The 25,548-nt window shown below is 35.2% G+C and overlaps 1 protein-coding gene across 1 annotated transcript; it reads left to right on the top strand.

Moving 5' to 3' along the window:
* The first annotated feature begins 886 nt into the window (after positions 1 to 886).
* LOC110460224 (glycine-rich cell wall structural protein-like) lies at positions 887 to 24,853 on the top strand. The gene is made up of 5 exons (XM_021513026.1): positions 887 to 1,239; positions 12,829 to 13,060; positions 15,203 to 15,282; positions 18,910 to 18,927; positions 24,009 to 24,853. The coding sequence occupies exons 1-5, from the start codon at positions 1,008 to 1,010 to the stop codon at positions 24,851 to 24,853; spliced, it is 1,407 nt and encodes a 468-aa protein (XP_021368701.1). The 5' UTR covers positions 887 to 1,007.
* The last annotated feature ends 695 nt before the right edge of the window (positions 24,854 to 25,548 follow it).

The raw sequence follows: 25,548 nt of genomic DNA, 5'->3' as shown, positions 1-25,548 counted from the left end.
TAATAAGTTCCTGATGTTGTTTATTTCATATTGAATTTGAGTTTACTTATGTTTCTAATACTCTTGGGTATATACACTTTGTAACTTTAAACATCAACGATTCTTTGAAAATACGCCAGACCCAATGGTAAGCAACTTTTCAAAAATATAATGTTGTTTAATATAAAGGAAAGTGACAAGTTGAATTTAGGTGACAATGATGTCGTATTAAAAAGATCCTTTTTTTTTTTTTTTTTTTTTTTTTTTACCGATTTGAGGATCTATTTCACAACATTAAGAGTCCAATTACACTAGCATTCCAAAAAACTCAGTTTCTAACCTGCTTGGCAACATTTCTTGATAATCAGCTGCGCGTGATTTATAATTTGATATTTATAAAAAAACCCACGAGAAGCTCTTTTTCTCAAATCTTGATTCTTTAATGGCCTGGTGAACAATGATTCCTTCCCTTATACCGATGTGGTATCTTTTCTAACAACTGCAGAAAATATATAAGAAGCTAAAAAAAAGGACATGATAACAGCAATTGCTACTACAAATAAACTAGTACTAGTATATTTATTTTGTTGCCTTTTCACTTTGAGTAAATCAGAAAAACTATTTTGAAAACCTCACCTTTCAGATAAATATCCATCCTAGATAAATTAATATCAATATGGGTAATATTTGGGTATCTTTCTGACAATGAGTGGTCAAACAGTTGAGACACGTGTTGCTTTGTATACACACACCTTTACCTGCGTATGCTAATTTACCATATCCCTTTGTGTCATTATCATTAGTTTTATTGGACGTGTAGTATTCATGTGCTGTCATCTTGCTTACCTTTCCTCGCCGTAAGTATTTCAAGACTGTCCACTTTGAGGCTAGCTTACCCACGAGGACCGCCAGTAGACAGCGGACTAGCAGTGTGCACACACCTCCAGTTCTACTCAGCCGTACGTCCATGCTGACGAGCGTAGCGGATAACATCTTACATCAGTGCTAACCTTTTGTAAATAGTTAAAATGTTAAAACTTAAAGGAAAACTTGTTTTTACTGTGGTGTTACTGTGGGGTTTGGTGTGTGGAGTATTCGCCTACCCAGACGGTGCACCAGAGAGAGCCTGTTACAGAATGATACCGAGACATACCCATCCGTTCTCAGGACGAGCCATTAGGGCCCAGCCCGCTAACATTAAGCCTCCATATAATATTACTCTAAGTCGGAACATGTGGAATCCAGATGTTCCCATAACTGGTAAGTACAGTCATTTATATTATATCGTTATGATATTAAAATATTTAAAAGAAAGCTGCACATTTTAGTTTAATTTCATTTGTACTTTGAAGAAAAGTTGTTCTTTTAAAAATGTTCCATATTGATTTGAAACATGTTTGTTTAACTGCTTCACGTTTAAATGGGCTAACTTTATTATTCCCTTTCAGTGCAAATGGTTGATTTAATCGCCAATAAACGGAATTGACATCTATTGGCCTTTTCAAATCAGAAGATATGAGCAGAAACAATCGTTTCTGTGTAGCTGCATGCCTGGCTGAGTTACAATTTAGGTTATATTTTGACATGTATTGTTTATTTCTAAGGTCGGATATATTTTTCTACACATGAGTGAACTCGTATTTACCGTAAAAGTACATATTTTAGAACATTATTATTTTCTATACAATAACATGAACAAATGTAACAGTAATTGAATTTGAGCACCTATACACATTAGTTTGACCGAAATCACTCTAAAAATACTTATATTGTAGCACTTTTATTTTCGTTACAATAATCTGACCATAATTATTGTAAAAATACATGATATTATGCTCTCAAACGAATAAATCTGACCGAAGCTATTTTAAAATTACTCTATATTGGAGCACATTGTATAGAATATTTTACTCTATTCACCACCAGGCTTGATCATGTGAGGTTCCAATTTATCCTAAATACAATTTATCAAACATAACAGGTTAAGTGACAAAAATTGCATGAAAAGGCAGGTCAAGCATAACGAATTGTTATCAGAAACCTTGACATGCATGAGCGGAAAGGCCATGCGTGAAGAATTGTTTCTCAGAAAGCTATACATGTACGAGAAGCCATACTAGTTAATGGACATGGCTTGTTCACATGTGTCATATCATGTTACATGCACTTGTACTGATGTAGAGACATTTATTGTAGAAGTGTTCGTTATAACTCACCAGTATGTGTCACATGACAAAACAAAAGTAAAAAGTTACCACCGCAACACCGCTACGTGTTAGATGTTTATTCTCACCGTCACTGGACCATACGAATATTGCCACCTCAACTTTCTTCACTCTTGTTTCCATAACTTCTTTTCTCTTATTGTCAAATTGCATTGTGACTTCCACTTTCTGTTTTGAAACAGGTTCACATACTTTCTATATTTTATTTGTGCCCCAGATTGCATCCTTCTACTGGACTCTGGCATCAACTCCTTTTTGTTAGTTCTTTTCACAAGACGTGTGTTCACTCTTGAATATTTATCTTTATTCATATACATTTTTAGCATACAAATCTACACAAAAAAAACTCACAATTTCACATATATATATATACGTAATTTTTAGCATACAAATCTACATACTCAATACTATGCACAATTACATGTATGCCAAGAAAAGGGACATATTCACTAACTACTAAATATATATCGATATATGATGATTAGCATCCTTTTTTTTTTTTACATCTTTAACAAATTGTATTTTATTATAAAACATAGACGTGCAACTATGTTGAATGACATACCATGTGTCCAGTGCTATGTGGAATTCTAGTACTTGTGCTGTTATTATATATTAAATATAAGACTAAGTATTTTTTTTGTATGCAATTTTAAAGCTTGGGGATTCAGATTTTTCTTCTAACGTCAAAAGGTGAAACAATTTGCTTAATCATTAATAACAGAGTGTTTTTTTGCAATATTGCGATCTTGGCAAACAATGTATTTTTCTAAACAGAAAGCGTTTTAGTCATGTGTACATTCAACATAATCCTTAGATGTAAGGCACAAACATAGACACAATACAAGGTACATATACATAATTTTAAGCATACAAATCTACAGACTCAATATCATGCACACTTACCTATAGGCTTAGAAAAGAAGGATACCCTTTTTTCTCTGCAGAAAGTATAATATCTCTTTCCTGTTATTCGTATTGGATGCGGGGAGAAGATTTGTTGTCAGGATTACAAAGACGTGTAAAAAGTATTTATAAATATATATTTCTTTTTAAATTTTCATAAGAAAAATAGCTATATGATAAATACATGTCTAAATCCATATTTAGCTTGAAATAATAAATCGTTATCTTTAAACCATATCCAAAAAGCTGAAATTCGTGGCTTATGTTCCATCTAAGAGAACTAACGTTAGCGACTCATACTATTTTTACCTTGAGCACTGAGTCACATCTTCAAAAACTGATATGAGATACTGTATAAGAAACCCACGTAACCTCTCACTACACGACGCTAACATAAATATTCATATATTAATCATATATATAATAATTACGTTGATAGTTTAATCCATTAACATCAGACGAGAACATTAACAAACACGGAAAATTTTCATTTAATTAATTACCTGTTGTAAAAAAAGGAGGAAGATTTCTATTAGAGTCTCTGTCTTTGTGACGTCATTGACAGATCATATGTTATATATATATATATCGGGGTTTTAAATGTTACGCTTCTTTTTGTGTTGAAATCATTTTCCAGTTGTATTAAAATATTATTAATCAACACTTTATAATAATATTATTAAATAATATATGTGTGTCTATATAATAGACAGATGATGAGGCAACAATCCGTATGTAGACGTAGTTAGAATAAACATATGCACATAGAAATACGCACAAGGATGCCAAAGTTCAGCATGCTAATGCAGAAAACCAAAGTTAACATTTTTACTGCACCATATGGTGATTTTGTCGATTTCGGACTCAAAAGTTGTAATAAAGATTGTATTTCGAATCAATATCTTTAGGGCTGCAAAACATATTCAGAGATACAGGGTACAGGGAAATGCCCCTATAAAGCACTTAAATCGTTACAACTTTATATTCAATAAATAATTTATACTAAAACAAGTGTTTCATGTAAACTGTGCCCAGAGGAAACAATGTGGGTCTACTATCTACTAACCAAACTACGAAAAGCAATTATGATCATCTGCTGTGGGATAATAGAAAGTGCAGTGTAACATCTTTGCAAATATGTCATTTATTAATTATGGGTCATACAGACATGTGGCCCCCGTCTATTAACAATGGCGGGCGTGTTCTAGCGTTACTTTATATAGACTGCATTTGGTGCTGACAGCAATGAGCACGATTTGTGACCTGCCATTTCGAGGTCACACACTCTGTCATTACGAAATAGATGCATTTATCATGCCTTATCTTTCTTGTCTTAACGTTAACAATTGTCTAAACACATACTTGTTTTCATTTAGTGAACTTGTGCTTGTTACTTCTGGGATATTCTGGTATTACTTCCTCTCAATCTTACTATATAGAAACAGAAGTACCGGAAGTGGTCGATAGCCTTTGATAGTGTGATATAAATAGGAAAAATAATATTAGAAATAGAAATAGAACTATATTTTGTAATATTTATTTCTCAATTTTCACTTTACCAATATAATATCTTAACCCCAATGGTTTTAGTTAATATAAATAGCGATTTTCATCTGCTATTACTTAATATGTATCAATCTCGCTTAGTGTTCTTGTCCATACACATAGTTTTTTTTATGTGTTTTTATATCATTCTGGAATTATTTTTCTTAGGTATCATTATGCAATTTTTGTGTGTGATGTTTTTCTTATTGAATAATTCTCTTCATTTTAGCCATCAATATATTCGCTTTTTAAATTTGCGTTTCATTTCTATCATAAAGGAATATTTAAGTAAGAAATGACTTTGTTTGGGTTTCTGCATCGAGAAACGGAAATGAAATTTGAGACAAGTGCTTCCTTAATTCCTATATCCAGAAGGGCCTTCCCTGCAATGTATCACAGTTATCACTGAAATCTATCTAAAAACATGTATCTAGAAAATACTGATTTTACAAGTGTACAACAGATTGTATAACACGCAAAGACATGTGTAAATAATATGTAATCATGCCAGTTCAAAGAATACGTTGTGATTGTATGTGACAGGGACATAGTATAACGGTAGCTTATTGATAAATGTCAGGTGGAATGTGTCAGCAGTGATCATGAATTACCTGTTATAATCGTATGTCCTTACGCTGACCCGACCAGTTACCGTGGATCAGATCATCAAGGTGTCATTCCTCAAACTGACATTCATGTAATAAGGGACATAGCGTGGTCTATTTTTACGGACAACGTTACAATGCTCTTAAACATTCTATCGTTAAAGTAATTTCAAATTAGTTTTTATATTGTCACTCAATGTGATATTGTATAGACACCACAACAAAATTTCTATTTTCTGAAGAATGCTCAGAAACCTCCACATGTAAAGAAAAGTTAAAGAACACATTTCGTATTTCAGATATTTTCTGTGCGGTGATAGTAGATTTTTTAAAATACATTTTCGTTTTTTCCCAAGTTCTAATGATTCATTTTCTAAGTTAAATATATATTTTGTGATAATGTTGTGGAACGAACTAGATTTATAACAATTGATTTACAACAGATTTTTATATAATATATATTGTTCAATTGTTTTCTGACAACAAAGTCAGGACTTGTTAACGGATTGTTGTATAATAGTAACCATGTCTAGAGCGACACTTGACCTATGGAATGACAAACACTGTGCTATATGAATTGTTAGCTCCCTAATAAGGACATGAACTGTCTACCTTGGCAAAGGACCGACACAAAATGTCATCAGACAAAGACCATTCATCATATATGTATCCACTACACGGTCCAAGAAACAGACACAGTTCATGTTGCTGTGTACGGAGTTACGTACACTTGTTCAGACAATGCAGTAAATCATAATTCAGGGACGTTACATTTATCAATGATTCTCACAATATTATTGCCAGCACATATATTTCCATTATATACGTTTTGTTATATTGTTTACTTTTATTCTGCTCTAGACAAATTGAGTACCCCTCAGAATGATATCTTCTCCTAAAAGGTATAATCTTATTTAACAGTCCGCTCCAGGATAAGATTAGAAATGCAAAGTAAGGAAACACGAGATAAATTTTCATTTATGTCTATGCAAAATTTTAAGCAGCATGTGCATTTTGTCTGTTTCGGGCTTATCAGTGGTTTTAAAGTGTAAAATAATAAAACAATTATGACTATAACGTTCCAAAACATGTGTCTTTATCTATATTCGGTGCATATCAAGTTATTTATAACACTGCAAAACTACAATTACTGTTGTTGCTTGTCGTGACATCTTTTAGAGGAGATGATGTGCCTATGTGTTGTTGCTAGTCGTAACATCGTTAAGAGGAGATGATATTCACAGCAATTTCTTTATTGTTTGGAATTTGATCAACTTTCTAATTATGAGATGGATAATAAAGATAGGAGTTCCTACATAAATCATAAGAAGAAAACACAAACTTAACACAACTTCTCACATACATTCAGGAAGCCAAATCGACATCTTATATTAATCACAGGAAAATATATTTTTTAACATATATCCCTAGAAATCAAACTTTACGTAAATAATTACACAACACACTTGACAGAACTAGAACTATTTACATACACAATTATGAACATACATAACAAAGTGATGTTATATATCATTAGAAAAGAAACTTCATTGGACTTCTTGCACAAATCTTGTTGCACTATACTTAACAGTACTGCTGAAATACATCGCTCGAAACATACCTACCAGGCCTTACTTACATCAATAGGAACTTCTTTTAAAATTTACAATATTGGGTGCAAGAGATGACCTGTTGTAAACTAATTTCGAATGTACACTACGCGATAATACATGCCAGCTACAAGGTTAAAGCCAAACTCTGATAGGCCATTAACAAGTACACCACATTGAGACATTAATAAGTGCTAGAAATATGAAATACGGAAGCCTCATATATATAAAGCTTTATATTAATGAGAGGATTTTACAGAGGATGAAAAGGAACATATTAATAACTACAATGTATCAGAACTAAGCTTCTTCGTTGATGAAAGACTTGTTAACTTTGCCCCAGACCGTTAGTGACATAAACATGGCTACTTTCTGTAATGATTTAAGACTTAGTAACTGTTTATTGTTGATGACCTAAATAATTTCTTGGATATAATGAGAGATAAGATGACGTGTCCCGGATGTAGTGCATGACATGCACCAAAGTTGATCCCGTTTTCATGTGGATGTACATGATGTCTTTCCTTTGTTATAAAGTGTTTCCTTGCTTACTGTTGTTGTTTGTCGTGACATATCTTTTAGAGGAGATGACGTGCCTATGTGTTGATGCTTGTCGTGACATCTTTTAGAGGAGATGACGTGCCTATGTGTTGTTGCTTGTCGTGACATCTTTTAGATGAGATGACGTGCCTTTTTGTTGATGCTAGTCGTAACATCTTTTAGAGGAGATGACGTGCCTATGTATTGTTGCTAGTCGTGACATCTTTTAGATGAGATGACGTGCCTTTGTGTTGAAGCTAGTCGTAACATCTTTTAGAGGAGATGACGTGCCTATGTGTTGTTGCTAGTCTTGACATCTTTTAGATGAGATGATTTGCCTTCGTGTTGTTGCTAGTCGTGATACTTTTAGATGAGATGACGTGCCTATGTGTTGTTGCTTGTCGTGACATCGTTTAGAGGAGATGATGTGTCTATGTGTTGTTGCTTGTCGTGACATCTTTTAGAGGAGATGACGTGCCTATGTGTTGATGCTTGTCGTGACATCTTTTAGAGGAGATGATGTGCCTTTGTGTTGTTGCTAGTCGTGGCATCTTTTAGATGAGATGACGTGCCTATGTGTTATTGCTAGTCGTGACATCGTTTAGAGGAGATGATGTGTCTATGTGTTGTTGCTTGTCGTGACATATTTTAGAGGAGATGACGTGCCTATGTGTTGATGCTTGACGTGACATCTTTTGGAGGAGATGACGTGCCTATGTGTTGTTGCTAGTCGTGACATCTTTTAGATGAGATGACGTGCCTATGTGTTTTTACTAGTCGTGACATCGTTTAGAGGAGATGATGTGTCTATGTGTTGTTGCTTGTCGTGACATCTTTTAGAGGAATTGACGTGCCTATGTGTTGATGCTTGTCGTGACATCTTTTAATGTGCCTATGTGTTGATGCTTGTCGTGACATCATTTGGATGAGATGACGTGCCTAGGTGTTATTGCTGTCGTTTTTCAATGTTACAATTACAATGACGTAAAGAAGAAAAAACACATTTAACGTTATGTTATATGTTAAATTGGGAATCATAATTCAAATGATGTATGACAATTGTCTATGTAATATGATACATTTTATTTTATAAACGCATATAACTGCTTTGTAAGTAAAATAGAAAAATTAATTCCCGCAAGACACTATGCTATATTTTCAGTAACTGTAGTTCAGTTTCAATGACATAAGATAAATTCAAACTTATTTTCTCTTTATAACATAGTTTTTTAAATATAAATAAAACACCAAAACTGAAATCGGTCATTAGCAGGAATGTAAGGTATATGTTTAAATACGATGTTCTTACCCAGACAGTTTTCGCTGACATTCTGCAAGCGTTGTCACTGGTGACGTCACCAGTGACCAAGCTTGCAAAATGTCAGCCAAAACTGTGTGGGTAAGAATATCGTTTTAATAACAAGTGACTCGAAGAAACTTGCACATACATTATTATAAAAACACAGGAAGTCAATCGGAACTCGAAACGACAAGACCATACAAATGAAAGGAACACCGAAACAAAAGGGAAAACATCATGACTCAAAGAGACACACGTAGGCGAAACCATACATTCGTATCATTCTCTTAAAATAATCATACCAATCACGGTTGATCCAGTCATGATAGAGAAGTGGTTGGAGAGGATTAATTTAGCAATATCAAAAAGTTAAAGCAAACAATACATTTCACAATATCAAATATCTATCAGGGATCAAAGTGCTATTTAGGAGGATTTTAGCCCCCCCCCCCCCCCTCCATACACAAACTCACTGTAATATACTGACATATTTTATATTGTTTTCTCATTGACACATCCTCCAAACTCTCCTACAAACGAATTCAAACCAATATTAATCAAGCATATGTCGAATGGATTCCTTGAGTGATCGTTTTGCTATAAACGATAACCTATTACTATGGTATCATTAATAATTAACTGTTACGTACGATAACTAATAATTATACACTCTTACAATCATTAATTGTAAGCGTATCAGGGACCATGTTAGAACAAAATGTTCCAATTTGATTGATATTGATAAGATTCAAAATCATATTCACAGCAAATTCTTTGTTGTTTGGAATTTGATCAGCTTTCTAATTATGAGATGGACTAAAAAGATAGGAGTTCCTACATAAATCATAAGAAGAAAACACAAACTTAACACGACTTCTCACATACATTCAGGAAGCAAATTTGACTTCTTATATTAATCACAGGATAATGTATTTTTTAACATATATCCCTAGAAATCAAACTTTACGTAAATAATTACACAACACACTTGACAGAACTAGAACTATTTACATACACAATTATGAACATACATAACAAGGTGATGATATATATCATTAGAAAAGAAACTTCATTGGACTTCTTGCACAAATCTTGTTTCACTATACTTAACAGTACTGCTGAAATACATCGCTCGAAACATACCTACCAGGCCTTACTTACATCAATAGGAACCTTTAAAATTTAGACTCTAGAGAAATAAAGCCAGGTAGCTAGATAGGAATCCATCTTTTGAAATAGTATCAAACATTTCCTTTCTTCCAGAAGTACGTCGTAATTAAGCCAGAATGAAATTGTATGCTATTAAAGGATTAAGATTAATGTTTTCTTTTGTAATGTATGTTGTGCCAACATGTGCTTAGTGTGTTATTATTAAGTAAGTCAGGTTAGGCTGTGTTGGAATTCCAAGAAGCTGTACTAGAAAATCCCTTTTTTCTATGCACGTCACTGCTGATAACGTTTATACTTTTGTTATAAGGAGATTGATCGCAAAAACAGAAATCAATCCTGTTTTATCATATAATAATTTATTTATCATATATATCATAATATTTGTAAAAGACAATTGTCAACTGCTAAAACAAATTCTGATATATGAATTATTAATATCATTTGTATTTTTTTAATGGAAATATTAAGCAGACTATTTGGATATTTTAGTTATATATTTTATCTCGAGGTTATTTGGTTTAGTTCTTATTTCTAGTTTTTCTACTTCACTTGATAAACCTTAAACAAGATAAAATTTCAGATATTTTTTTTTTCACTTGTCATAAATTCACGTTTTAAATCATTCCCTTGTAAAGGAAATGTCACATGTATTAAATTTAAGTTTTGATTGTCAACTCAATGAAACAACCTGTCACTATTTTGCTTTTAGGATGTCGTCACAATTGTGTTTCGTTTTACATAAATATTACATATTTTTTATACTAGGTGTTTCTGTTAGAACAGTTGTGTATGTTACATGCAGTCGTACACCCAAATTGTATTAGGCTTGATTTTCCATTGCATACTTCCTATGTGAAAAAGAAGCGTCATATATATTAATTTTCATAGATTTGAATGTTGTAACTCTGTGAAATTTGTCACAATAGCAATAAGAATATCATAACAATTCTGTTTGTTCTTGTATAAATATAGCATTTTTGTTACGTTGTATATATTATATATATTATGAATAAAAAACAAAACAGGAATACTAGTACAATCGGCTAGCGCTTTCACCAATCTTGGGGTTCTGCAGGCGATTTGGATTTATTTGTGACGTCATAAATGGAGTACACATGACTTAAGACGTCAAAAATAATGACGTCATAAACAAAGTACACATAATGCGGACGTCTAGAAATTGCGATGTCTTAAAAAGATTACCTGAATGTACTTGCATTAAATACGTCAATGAAATATATGGAAAAAGAAACGGAGCAAATTACAAATGCTCAAATGAATACATTTTTCAATAGTAAAAGTTAAAAACATCTTCATCCTTTTTTAACCTTTTTATTCATATGTAATTACTATGTTCATTGGTACATCCGATTTTCCTAGATATAAAACCAGAATAAAAACAAATGTATGTAAATGCTTACTTTTTGAAATATCTGAAAGTCGAATGCATGTCTAAATAAAAGTGTGACTTTTGTGCTAAAAACGCTGTACTTATGAAAAAGGAAGTGTTGTACTTATGAAAAAGGAAGTGTTAAAAAGGCGGATAAAGAAAACAAAAACGCTTTCTTCTACAATCCCCCCCCCCCCCCCCCCCCCCCCCTCCTCCCGATTCTTTCCGAACCCCAATTCTTGAGGTTTGGTTAAGATACTTATTAAAACAATTTGGTAAAAATGACAAATGACGTAATAGAATCGGCTAGACTCTGCCGAAGTGATACTTTAACGCATATTTATTTCCTGTTTTGTCATATTTGTAGTTCAATAAGTACACAAATGGTGTAAAGGAATCGGCTAGAAGTAATACTTTAACGTATAACAATTTTTTGTTTTGTCATTTTTGTAGTCATAGTAGGAAGAGAATAGTAAGAGATTAATACAGGGTGTATTTGATTATTTACTGGCCGTTTTCCTACGACCTTAACCTTAAAGGTCGTTAAACCACAAACAAACCAAACTTGTTTACCGATAACGCCTCTTTATAGCGTGACGTGCATTGTAACGATGGGAGCAAAAACAACACTTACTTTCATCGATCTATGCCAATCACATTTCTCATCCACAACTATGATTTTGACCGATATGTAGTGTGGACATAAACAAAATAGATCAAATTTCAACCAATTTATGGAAAAACATCAATATCAAAAATTATATACGCCTCTGATACCGATACTGCATTATCACGTACCCAATACTGAACTTGGACAAGGTTTCTCTCCCCTAGCTTTTCTGAGACTGGATTCATCGGACTTCAGATTGACTGTTCTAGGACCTGATTTATCTGACGTTAGAAGAACTGATCAGAGTCATATTCCCCAAATACCAAATGATTATTTTCCACACACTTCCATATCACTTAAACATTGGTATCCTATCTTGTGAAATAACAACCTTCCGATGAAATTATTTGTCCACTTCTGGCAAGAGTTGATTGTTTTCTTTGATTTACTTAACATCATACTGACCTACAAATCTGTTTCGATTCTCTTATTTAGAAAAATTCTGCAGTAGAAAACACGTTTTAATTTTGATATAGCTTAGACACCTATATGAGTATTTGTTGAGATAAATTAAGAAATTTACTGTCGCAGATATTCGTTGTGCAAACCCTGTTCCTAATCGGGACAACATAAACACAATTACATGTCCGTAAAAAGAAAAATGAAAACAAGTTTTCTATTTTACGATTAGTAATTTAAAATCGATTCTCGTTATATTGCTTATCAATTTCGAACACCGGTTACAACCAAGAGCATCCTTGTTAATTTAGCTAACAAGTTATCGTCACAGCAGTTACAATAATGTTGCAGTTACTATAATGATGCTAATTGTACAGTCAGACACTAAACACAATATGTGTAAGGTGTTTTTACTGAAAGAGTAAATGTTATGTTCTTGCTCCGCCTCGTTTAACTGTGTAAAATTGAGAAATGTTTTTCCTGTTGCAGTAACAATTCATGGCGGCGCTCCTTTTAAGGGATTTATGTTAATGGCTGCCGAGGATTCACTTATGGATATGCCGACGGGGAAATTTTTCGCTAACGGAGCAACTGATGTAAAGACAATGTTTTGTTCATTCCCTGGTGACGGCGCTACACACACGGACAGTAAATGGAAGGCACAAATATCAGTCGACTGGTACGCCCCCGCCATCACGTCAGCAGATCACATGCAGTTCATGTAAGTATATACGAAATGACAACGTCATGGATATTTGCTTAAGCAAATCACAAACCCTCGTTGTGGAAACACTTTAAAGTAAAACTGTTATCTTGATGCCACATGCATTCCTTTTCCATAATTCACAACAGTAATGTTTGATAAATTAAAATAAATATATATCTGAACCTGTAGTCTTCAAAAATGTAATCTCATCAGCAAAAGAAACTATCGTTTACCAATGGCAACTGGTACTTATTGAATGAATGAATGGCACAACATTACCTACTAATGCATGCATCACTAACATGCTTTATTCTTATTTATGCGGTAATGATTAGGAAATGATTTCTAAAGGGTAAGCTAAACATTGTACAATGCTTTGGATAGCATTCAACATTAACTCAAACACAGATCAAAGGTATAATGTGCAAGATAGTATTTAACGTAAAACCAAACACAGATAATGGTTAGTATGTGTAAGGTAGCATATCTCTCTCTCTATAGCTCTGACATAAATCATGTATATAATATAATAAATTGCATATTACTAAAACACAAACCACAGATAGATTTTCCACTTTACATATAATCCTCGGAATAGGTAGCGAATACTATTATTTCATATGAGGTAATTATTACGCGATAACATATATGTATTTGTTAAAGATGTGAAATTTGAGTATAAAAATCCCCTTTTTTGATGATTTGAATGATCGTTTGATATTAAGCGTCACATTGTTGTATAGTACTAATCTAAAAGAAATGTTTGGAAGCATTAATGTGTTCCCACCCAATGTACCGGTAATAAAGCTTAGAGTACAAAGAGACTTTAATATGTACCGTAATTGAAATGAAGCAAATACACATATTGATTAAACATTGAACATAGAATATTCTTTTTAATTATAAGACCGGCTGGGATTTTGTTTAAAGCAAAATGCTGAAAATAACATTCCCGAAACATAAGGCAGTGGAAACCTTTCAATCCTTATTGACATAAAGTAATAACTACATTAATACTAATTGACATGAAGTAATAACTACATTAATACTAATTGACATAAAGTAATAACTACATTAATACTAATTGACATAAAGGAATAACTACATTAATATTAATTGAAATAAAATAATAACTACATTAATACTAATTGACATAAAGTAATAACTACATCAATATCAATTGAAATAAAGTAATAACTACATTAATATCAATTGACATAAAGTAATAACCACATTAATACTAATTGACATAAAGGAATAACTACATTAATACTATTTGACATAAAGTAATAACTACATCCATATCAATTGACATAAAGTAATAACCACATTAATACTAATTGACATAAAGGAATAAATACATTAATACTAATTGACATAAAGGAATAAATACATTAATACTAATTGACATAAAGGAATAACTACATTAATACTAATTGACATAAAGGAATAACTACGTTAATATTAATTGAAATAAAATAATAACTACATTAAAACTAATTGACATAAAGTAATAACCACATTAATACTAATTGACATAAAGTAATAACCACATTAATACTAATTGACATAAAGGAATAACTACATTAATATTAATTTAAATAAAATAATAACTACATTAAAACTAATTGACATAAAGTAATAACCACATTAATACTAATTGACATAAAGTAATAACTACATTAATACTAATTGAAATAAAATAATAACTACATTAAAACTAATTGACATAAAGTAATAACTACATCAATATCAATTGACATAAAGTAATAACTACATCAATATCAATTGACATAAAGTAATAACTACATTAATACTAATTGACATAAAGTAATAACTACATTAATACTAATTGACATAAAGTAATAACTACATTTATACTAATTGACATGAAGTAATAACTACATTAATACTAATTGACATGCAGTAATAACTACATTAATACTTATTGACATGAAGTAATAACTACGTTAATACTCTCAAAAAACTTCTTATATATCATTCTCAATGTGGAGAGAAAGACGGGACATTTGAGAGTTAAAGTTTGCAACGATCACAAATTTCCCAACTTTTTCATTTCTAAAACATTTATACATTGCACAGATACATGGCGGATAGAATGTGTTCCCATTGATTTTACTCTGTTCCTGTTTACAGAGCCACCATTGTAACCAACAGAAGTACAGTTTGGACAAACATTAAATCAGCGTTCCTCCAGGCTGACCCTGCAGTCAGTGGTACGTATACTTTGGTTTTGTTTTGTTTAATTTTGTTTTACGTCCTATTAACAGCTAAGGTCATTTAAGGACGTGCCTCAATGTGTGTAGTGTAGGCGTGCTTGCGTGTGTGTATGCAAGAGACATGGTATGTTGATGTGCTTGCCTCCTTGTTATAGCGCGGATCTGATGCCGACTTTATAGTTTTATCTCACTGAAATATCATGCCGAAGGCACCCAACACAGCATTCTGCCCGGTCACATTATACGGACAACGGGTGAACTTGTTGTAGCCATTCCCCTTAATGCTGAACGGTAAGCAGGGAATGACAGCTACCTTTTATAAGGACTTTGGTATGTCCCGGCCTGGGGACTGAACCCATTGTCTTCCACACCTGGGCGAACGCTCAAAATTCAAGCCAATAGTCAGGTGTTGTCAAGAAAGCCGCTAGGAAATAAAAGGCAGTTAGAAGTAGAAAGAAAGATAAAGATTCCAAGTATTGCAATGGGTGCAGCGGATTTATTTTGGTAGCTTTTGTGTCCCAAACAGAGGCCACGAAAGCAAATCCCCAATTCTGCAGGGGACACCTTGTGTGACATTTCTATCATTTATCAAAAAGTTTGACATTCATACATTTGATGTCATGCGTATCTTTGAAGTGTAAGTCAAATTATAAACAGACAGAGACTAAAAAGATCTACTTTGCCAATGAATAAGCTGCTAAAGGGGTACTTCATATCGTAGAGAAATTATTCTCACCGTGAACAATAAAGTCGGATATCTATGTAATAACTATATAGGAAAATGCTGATATATAGTTCTTGTACCGACACGTTACGCAGAATAGGCTCAGCGTCAAACGGAAACAATTAATTGAGTGCACAGGATATAAGGTATCGAATAAAAAGATATTTAAAAGGCCTCTCTATCATTTACAGTACTCCATGTCATCAAAATTACAACAAAGTGACCAGTTATTCAATGTAACTTCGATTTAATGTACATGTGGATTGAGTAAATGATAAGTTTTAAACAAACTTTAATGTGTTATCGAATTTTCGATAATAATGCTACCATGAACAAATGAATTCCTTTAAAATCAATCTATTTTTAAATATTTGTTTTTGATTTTGCACCATTAAAACAACTTGTATACCATTGTCCAGTCATTTTATGTGTTGTGTTATATAAGCACGAGACTCAATTGATACGTATTTGTCATACATTTGTTTTACATTCAGTTAGAAGACGGTATGACCCAGGTTACATGTCCTACAAATATAGCCTCAGTGACAAGTCAATGACAATAAATCAGGAAAACCGTCACTATAAATTATTTGTCCGTCCCACACCGGACATGATAGCCGTCATACTCACACCTCCCGAAATGCCTATTTCGTCTCGTAAGACTTCCGGGCATATCTTGCGAGACCACCCTCGTGCAGGACTTGAAGTCTGCTTTACGCATGCTTGTTCACTACTTTCCTTAAACTTAACACTATGAACATTGGTAAAGTATATGCAATCAATTCAGAATAATAATATAAAGGAAAAGAGAAAGTGCAATTCCTTCACATATAAATCATATATTTCAAATTGATAGTAACGTAAACTAAGTCTAGAAACACATTTTTATTAAAACATTAGTGTTATAATTGAAATTGTAAAAATAATCTAATATCTGCGGTTTAAATCCAAATATACTTCACCAACATCAGATATCAATAATGGAGGTATTCACACACTTTGTCTACAATATGAACTTTTACAATATTCACAAAATCAGATAAAAGATTGCTTTTTCTTTCTTTGCACATCAAACATTTGTTTCACTCTGCTTTTATATTAGCATCTCCTGCACAAATGTAAAGCTTTTACAATGTGCGCGAAGCAGGAAGCTTATATTTCCTTTGAACGTAATTGTTATCGAAAATGAATGAATTTAAAATCTACAAATTTACCTTTAACCAAAATATTTGGTTAAAGGGAACAAATAAATATCCAACCTGTCGCGATCTAATAATTTCTATAGCAAATCTCGTGCACACTCTTATGGTAAATAAGCAAAGAGATGGTTGACAATCGGTAATCTTAAAATCAGTAGTAGTTGTCCTATTGTTAATTACTAAAATGACTAATTAGTTCAAAATGTTTATTACACTGAAAAGTGTGGTTTAGTTACTGCCTTAAATTCCAGATTTTTAAAATAAAGCTTAAGTCGATGATTATTAAAGTTCGTGATTATTGAAATTAGAAACCAAGTATGTATTCCCTCTGATTCAAAATGATTATATAATACATATATACCAAAATACTCATATTTATGTTCAAATAAAAAAGATTTTTCTAACTTTGAGTTAACGTCACAGTAAGCGTTTCGAGGTTGAATGATGTAACCCTGTTAGTGTAACATTGCACACTTTACACCTCACCTCTGTCACACCCTGTCACCAGACGTGATGTAGGATCGTCATAAATTAACTCTTCCTAACGTAACTGCTCTTTTCGTGAACCGTAATACAAAATAGCCGTTCTAAAATGTTACGTAACTAGTTTATAGCCACGAAACAGAAAAACGGTACGGTATTAGAAAAAATGGGAAGTCCAACCAAATACCTAAGAAACGAATACAGCTTCATAGTGTTTTCTAAGTTTCACTGTTGTCCAATTTTTTTAAATTTAATTTGACAAACAGTAACTATATGGAATGTTTGAATGCTTACATTTCACAGCGCAACATATTTGACAAATAGATCGATTAAAACATTTAGTATAGCCAACAATATAATGGGTAAACCTTTCATAAGCATGATAAAGAAAGGTCATTACAAAGATACATACTGTCTATTCCGTCTTTGCGTATTGCAGAGTTATCTTCTCTTGGGAGCAGGTATTGATTTGATACGTCATTGGTTTGTGCGTGAAAATTACGTCGTTTTCTCAAAATTTGATGACGTTTCTCTCACAAACAAGTGACGTAACAATCAATCCCTGCTCCCAAGAGAAGATAACTCTGCAATACGCAAAGACGGAATAGGAATATACTTGGGATCCTAACATTATTAGTTCTGTTGCAGACAGATTAACTTTTTGCGTTCTATAGAGTATAGTTTTCTGGGTTGACGGGAGATATTATGACGTATATCAAATGAGTAGCAAAAAATGCATACCCTTCTGGAACGCCAGGTTTATGTTTGAGGCGACCCATGATGACGCTGCTTATTCTCTGTTTTTATCGTTTCCGTTCGATTTCGAGATTGGATTTTATCCTTGTGTATTGGCAAATTAATGCATTTTATGTTTTATTTCTATTGCATTTATAGATGGAATGATAGAAGTAAACCTTAAATACATGCCCTTTCTGCTTTCGCATTTTAATTAATCTTGTTTCATTCTTGTGAAAATGCATTGTTTGCATGTTTTAGGACAAAAAGGTCACTTTTAAATGAAAGATTTATTTGGTTAAAGAAACATGTTTATATTACGTTTACGGGGCTATAGGACTTTTGAGAGCTGCTGAACTTATTTGATATAATTTCAATCATTGCTAATGGAGGACCTCTTTAAATGTGTTAACATATTAACTGAACTTTCACAACACTGCTTAAACACACATGAATAATTCTTTACATATTTGTTATTTACAGAGGGTCCAGAATATGGAGGTACAATTTGTACTTAGGAGAAAGTGCTTATTATTTATAACCATGTATTCAATGTTTTCTTTCGACGCGACAGTCTGTCTGTTTATTTTCTACTTGCCTGGACTAATGGACTAAATTACACCAGAATGGAATATCAGTAACCTTTTGGAATTAAAACTAGAAAGAATTAGTAACATGTGGGAAAACGCATTGAAAAAATATCCCTAGACTTCATATAAGGCTGTCGCTTCGAAACTAAAACAGTGCATGAATATACATTTATACATGTTCAACTATATGCTTGCCATTCTATGAGCCGGTTGATTTTATTCGGTTTGTGCTATACATATCTTTGGTCTACGCTATAATATCTGTTCGCCATATACATGTATATAATATAAACGTTGCTTAGTTTTTACTCTGCTAAATTATACATGTTTGCCATAATCTTATGTATATATATATTGCTTGATTTTGGCTTTGGCTATAGAACATATGTTTGCAATAATTTTATTTAAATCTTGCTTGGCCCTTACTCTGCTATATCATATAAGGCATGACTTTTTATCTGTTATATCATATAAGGCTTGGCTCTTTCTCTGCTATATCATATAAGGCTTGGCTCTTTCTCTGATTTATAATGTAAGGCTTGGCTCTTTCTCTGATATATCATACATGGCTTGGTTTATTTCTGTGCTATATCATTTATATTTGTCATACCGTATAAATGCTGCTTGTTTCTGTCTGTGTTTAAACATTAATTTTTGTATTATCTATATACAGTATATTTATTATATGTTGCTAACCTTGCGTGCGAATAACCGTACTATTAACTCTGAACAAATAGCAATAACCTTTAAGTATAACATCAAAGTTTAACATTCTACACAAACTATGTACGTATTAAAAGTGTGGCAACGTTTCAAGACTGACTGGTCCCTTTGTCAAGCTATGACCGACTGGTCCCTTTGTCAAGCTATGACTGACTGAGCGACTTGTATTGTTTACGTGTACAACGATGAAAGAAATTGTATATTTCATGTGTCACTCGATCTGTATCGACTAGGTTACTTACTCCCGTTAGGTCAGTTGCGGGTCAAACAGATGACAAAGTCACCCCTAGTCCCTGTTCATGATGTGTGTTTTCCTGATTTTAATTGCTCCTTTGATTTGTGTCGTTTTTGGATGCCGATTTATTGTACTGGGTAGCGAATGTTTTGCGTGTGTTTCTGGTAAAATTGGTGTTTTCACTTTCTCTACGTCCTTTTGATGTTCTTGAAGACATGTAACATTTCCTCCCAGCTTCCCATATATATGACTGCTGACGAATTTTGCACGGAATTTGGTATACAACTCCTGTTTTTTCTAGAACGCTAAAGTGTTGTCTTTGGGTTGCACTATTCATTGTCTGAGCGTTGTCAATGGTCTCATCGGGGTGCTGAAACAGCGTTTCCTCATGAACCAGGCAAACGCCTCAGACACCCGTTTCACGTAGAGCATAGTGCCACGGCCTTTGCATTAAGCAGGCTCTCCCCTTTTTTCGTCTGTCTCTGCTTATTAATTTCCGACTTTTCTTTTATTGCTCTTTTCACTTTGTTGATTGACCAGTCGGGGTAGCCACCGCGGTTGAGTGCGTCTGTACAGTTCCTCCTTGTGTTTATATTCATGCTCTGTGAGGATGTTGTCGGGGTAACCACCGCGGTTGAGTGCGTCTGTACAGTTCCTCCTTGTGCTTATATTCATGCTCTGTGAGGATCTTGTCGGGGTAGCCACCGCGGTTGAGTGCTTCTGTACAGTTCCTCCCTGTGTTTATATTCATGCTCTGTGGGGATGTTGTCGGGGTAGCCACCGCGGTTGAGGGCGTCTGTACAGTTCCTCCCTGTGTTTATATTCATGCTCTGTGGGGATGTTGTCGGGGTAGCCACCGCGGTTGAGGGCGTCTGTACAGTTCCTCCCTGTGTTTACATTCATGCTCTGTGAGGATGTTGTCGGGGTAGCCGCCGCGGTTGAGTGCGTCTGTACAGTTCCTCCTTGTGCTTATATTCATGATCTGTGAGGATGTTGTCGGGGTAGCCACCGCGGTTGAGGGCGTCTGTACAGTTCCTCCCTGTGTTTACATTCATGCTCTGTGAGGATGTTGTCGGGGTAGCCGCCGCGGTTGAGTGCGTCTGTACAGTTCCTCCTTGTTCTTATATTCATGCTCTGTGAGGATGTTGTCGGGGTAGCCGCCGCGGTTGAGTGCGTCTGTACAGTTCCTCCTTGTGCTTATATTCATGGTCTGTGAGGATGTTGTCGGGGTAGCCACCGCGGTTGAGGGCGTCTGTACAGTTCCTCCCTGTGTTTACATTCATGCTCTGTGAGGATGTTGTCGGGGTAGCCGCCGCGGTTGAGTGCGTCTGTACAGTTCCTCCTTGTGCTTATATTCATGGTCTGTGAGGATGTTGTCGGGGTAGCCACCGCGGTTGAGGGCGTCTGTACAGTTCCTCCCTGTGTTTACATTCATGCTCTGTGAGGATGTTGTCGGGGGAGCCACCGCGGTTGAGTGCGTCTGTACAGGTCCTCCCTGTGTTTATATTCATGCTCTGTTAGGATGTTGTCGGGGTAGCCACCGCGGTTGAGGGCGTCTGTACAGTTCCTCCCTGTGCTTATATTCATGCTCTGTGAGGATGTTGACGGGGTAGCCACCGCGGTTGAGTGCGTCTGTACAGGTCCTCCCTGTGTTTATATTCATGCTCTGTGAGGATGTTGTCGGGGTAGCCACCACGGTTGAGTGCGTCTGTACAGGTCCTCCCTGTGTGTATCTTCATGCTCTGTGAGGTGTCGATGAGTGTACATATGACTCCAACCTTTTTTGGTGTTGCGAACTGAAAGGCAATCGATGTGTATCAGTTTGATGTACACTTAGGGTTTAGTGGTGCCGATTTTTGTCGGACGATCCAAATATGGTATGTATCCGTCCTTTTCCTCCTCGTTGGTAAGTTTGATAAGATTTGCCTGTTCACGTTCCTTAGAAAATCTGTAAAGCCCTTCTCTGCTCCATTTGTACTATTTCTAGGATGTCATCTACATATAGTTTCCATATGCATTCCATTGGTCCCGATCTAATGGCGGTCTGCTCTAGGTGTTCCATGAACAGATCCACATCTATGGATGACACGGGACTCCCCATAGCAGTGTCGTAAATCTGTTGAAACACCTGGTTTTTGAACACGTAGTGTGTCGTGTTAATGAAAAAAAGTAAGTCGTATCTACTGAAAGGTCTGTTCTCTTCTGGAGTGTCTTGTCTGCTGTTAAATTTCTCCCTGATGATATGGATGGCTTCTTGACCACGTCGTGGGTGTTGAAATGCCATGTTCTTTACTATCTGTCCCTTGGTTGGCGAAACGTCCCGTAGTCGAGCTACAAATGAAGTTTACAATTGTGTCACATCGTTGTACAGGAAAATGATACAGATGACACTCAGTCATACCGGTACAAAGGGAACAGTCGGCCTTGAAACGTAGCCACAAGTGCAATATGTACATTGTTTGTGCATAAAGTAAAAGTTTGATATTACATGTTTCCAAAGTTTTGAATCTTATTGAAAACCTTGTTGTAACTTTAGGGTTTCCTTAGTTTCCATTCTGTAACAAAAGGCGTGTTATGTAACAATACATTAATATCATACTCACGGACGGAAGCAAACGCAGTTAATATATTCATCAGTTCTGAAATATCAGTTTATTTCTACATAAACCATGTATTGATGTATCTATACGTATCTAGATACATATTTATGATTTATTGTTCATGTTTGTTGGTTTGCTTTGCATCGTCTGTCTCCTTGACTATATCATATTTGTCTTCATGTGAATGTTTCGAAATGTCAAATCAAATTACAGTTAATTTGGATCCAGCCTTCTATTCTTCAGTCATTCTTGTGTCATGTCTGGTTAACGTTCTCATATCAATATATAGGTATTGAATGGGAACGTATCATCACCTTAATCATCATCACCATCATCATCGTCTTCGTCGTCATTATCATCATCATCAGAATAGATTCGGGGTGCAATTAGTTTTAAAACATTGCAGTCTTATGTCGATAACATTACTTTATCCTTAATATGTATATCTATATTTGTACTTACTTTTACTTAAATGTAGATGGCTGAAATCAATAAATTAACGTTATTTTATTGTTTTAGGTAGTACAATTACATTATCTACATATCTATATAGCTATTCCGTCTTTTCGTATTGCAGAGTTATCTTCTCTTGTGAGCAGGTATTGGTTGTTACGTCATTGGTTTGTGAGAGTAACGTCATCAATGTTTGAGAAAACGACGTAATTTTCTCACACAAACCAATGACGTAACAACCAATATTTACCTATCGATATTCTACTGTTTGATATTTTTCTGTAGCCAGTTATATTGCATTATCAGTATCGAATTAACCCCACTTTTACGTAAATGAACATCTTTCTAATATAACAGATAGGCTACTTATCGCAGATCGTTTATTCCGTCTTTGCGTAATGCAGAGTTATCTTCTCTTGTGAGCAGGTATTTATTGTTACGTCATTGGTTTGTGAGAGTTACGTCATCAATTTCTGAGAAAACGACATACTTTTCTCACACAAACCAGTGACGTAGCAATCGATACCTGCTCACAAGAGAAGATAACTCTGCAATACGCAAAGACGGAAAAATACGAAACTTACATCAATATATTGATGTATATGTTATATCTATGTGTGTATATATCATTGTTTGTGTCATGCAGCTAAATATAGTATCTACATATATATGTACAAATATTTGTTTGTGCGTCTTATCCTCGGATGATCATATGTGAATTCATTTTACAAGTTGTTTCAGTTTTGGATTTCAATAATTTATGTCACGTACTAGATGGGAGTATTACGTTTAGTTGTCATTAATTGGGCTTTGAACAATTTGGCCATGTTGTTTACTACAATGAATACAGAAGTTGTCATAAACAAACGTCTTATGAGAAATAAGATAACATCAGCTATTTTGAAACAACATTGATACAATGTAAGTGTCTTGACAAATGAAAATGTTGAAGTACACTATGATTTCTATCTAATATTGCAGAAGCGGCCGAAGGTGGTATGATGCCGGGCGGGCTTGGTGGAGCTGGTGGCGGGCTAGACCAATGGGGCTACCCGATCTCTACAACCCCGGGGTACGGAGGCTGGGGTGGAGGAGCGGGAGTGTTTGGTGGAGGATTTGGTAGGGGAGTAACACAGGGATACACGACCGTGTCACCTGATATTCCGGTTAGGTCGGAGGCAGGTTCCTCTCGGAGTAGAGCAGGAAGGCGGCAGAACGGGCGAAGCAGATTGAGTACCGCTGAAACCACTACACAGACGCCTAGTCAAGGCGAACGATGGGGAGAGGGTAGAAGTAGAAATAGCGGCTGGGGAGAAAGGGCAGGAGGTAGAGGTAGAGAAGGGGGTAGTCGTGCAGGTGGTCGAGCAGGATCAGGAGGCGCTGGTAGGGCGGGAACAGGCGGCGATGCTAGAGGGGGAACAGGCGGCGTTACTAGAGGGGGGACAAGAGGCGGTGCTAGAGGGGGGACAGAAGGCGGATGGGGGGAGGGAAGAAGGGGTGGGGCTGGAAGAGCCGGTGGAAGAAGAGGAGGCAGGGGAGGTGGTGAGGCTAGGGGAGGAAGAGAGAATGGAGGAGGTGGGGAATGGGGAACAGGAGGAGGATGGGGCGCGGATGCAGGAAATGGAGGTGGCGCTGGAGGATTTGAAGGAGGATTAGGGGGAGGAGAAGGAGCAACGCAAAGACGATTTCAACAGATGTTTATGCAATGGTTGATGGGCGGAGGAGAAAATGGCGGTGGTACTGGCGGCGGCGGTGGCGGTGGCGGTGGCGGCGCTGGAAACACGAGGGGTATGAACGGATTCAGCAATATGTTCTGGAGAAAATAAATGAGTTATATATTTGGTTATATTGTTGATCCCATAAACGGTATTTTATATCAAAAGCAATAACGTTATATTTTCATGATCCCATGTTCTGATACTAACTATGTTAGTTTAAGTTATATATGTAGTTGTAAATAGTGCAAATGAATAAATGAAGATACTGTTACAATGTATGCATTGAGAGAGTAAATTGTAAGGGTGTGAGAGTATATCTGAGGACTGCGTTTGAGACGTGTGTTGATGATAGTATGGAAGATATATTAAAGCGTACTTAAAACCAAAGACATGGGACGACCAACATCCTCAGTGTTCCAGGGGTTACGCCCACTTACGCTCTTTGCACTACTGGTTCAGTGTTCGTGACCTTGTGGGTGAGACAAGAAGGCTAGTTTGATTCTTTGATGTACATCAAGAAAATTATCAAGGTCGTTTAACGGTAAAATTGACTGGCTTTGAAGTCGGGTTTCGCTCCTCTGTAATCTTCAAAGGGCAGGTATTAGCCTAGGGATTGGTCAGATTTTTTTTACCTGAGACCAATAGCGTGCCTTTTATTTGCTATGACATATTCCAGAGGTGCAGAGAGCGTAAGTGCGCGTTACCCCTGGGGCATCGAGGATGGAAGACATATAACTAACGTAATAATGTTTGCTAAGATTACATAACTTTACACCAGAATTAAAAAAAAGTTTGATATTCTT

The sequence above is a fragment of the Mizuhopecten yessoensis genome, unplaced genomic scaffold (genome assembly GCF_002113885.1).
Source record: "Mizuhopecten yessoensis strain PY_sf001 unplaced genomic scaffold, ASM211388v2 scaffold10333, whole genome shotgun sequence".
Lineage (NCBI taxonomy): Eukaryota > Metazoa > Mollusca > Bivalvia > Pectinida > Pectinidae > Mizuhopecten > Mizuhopecten yessoensis.
The sequence above is the reverse complement of the archived record's forward strand: the minus strand, read 5'-3'. Positions and strand labels throughout refer to the sequence as shown.

Excerpts from the sequence above, each read along its gene's own strand:
- LOC110460224 (XM_021513026.1), top strand. The coding sequence starts at position 1,008 with ATGTTAAAACTTAAAGGAAAACTTGTTTTTACTGTGGTGTTACTGTGG. Across the intron at positions 1,240-12,828 it reads TCCAGATGTTCCCATAACTG|TAACAATTCATGGCGGCGCT; the intron begins GTAAGTACAGTC and ends TTCCTGTTGCAG. Across the intron at positions 13,061-15,202 it reads GCAGATCACATGCAGTTCAT|AGCCACCATTGTAACCAACA; the intron begins GTAAGTATATAC and ends TCCTGTTTACAG.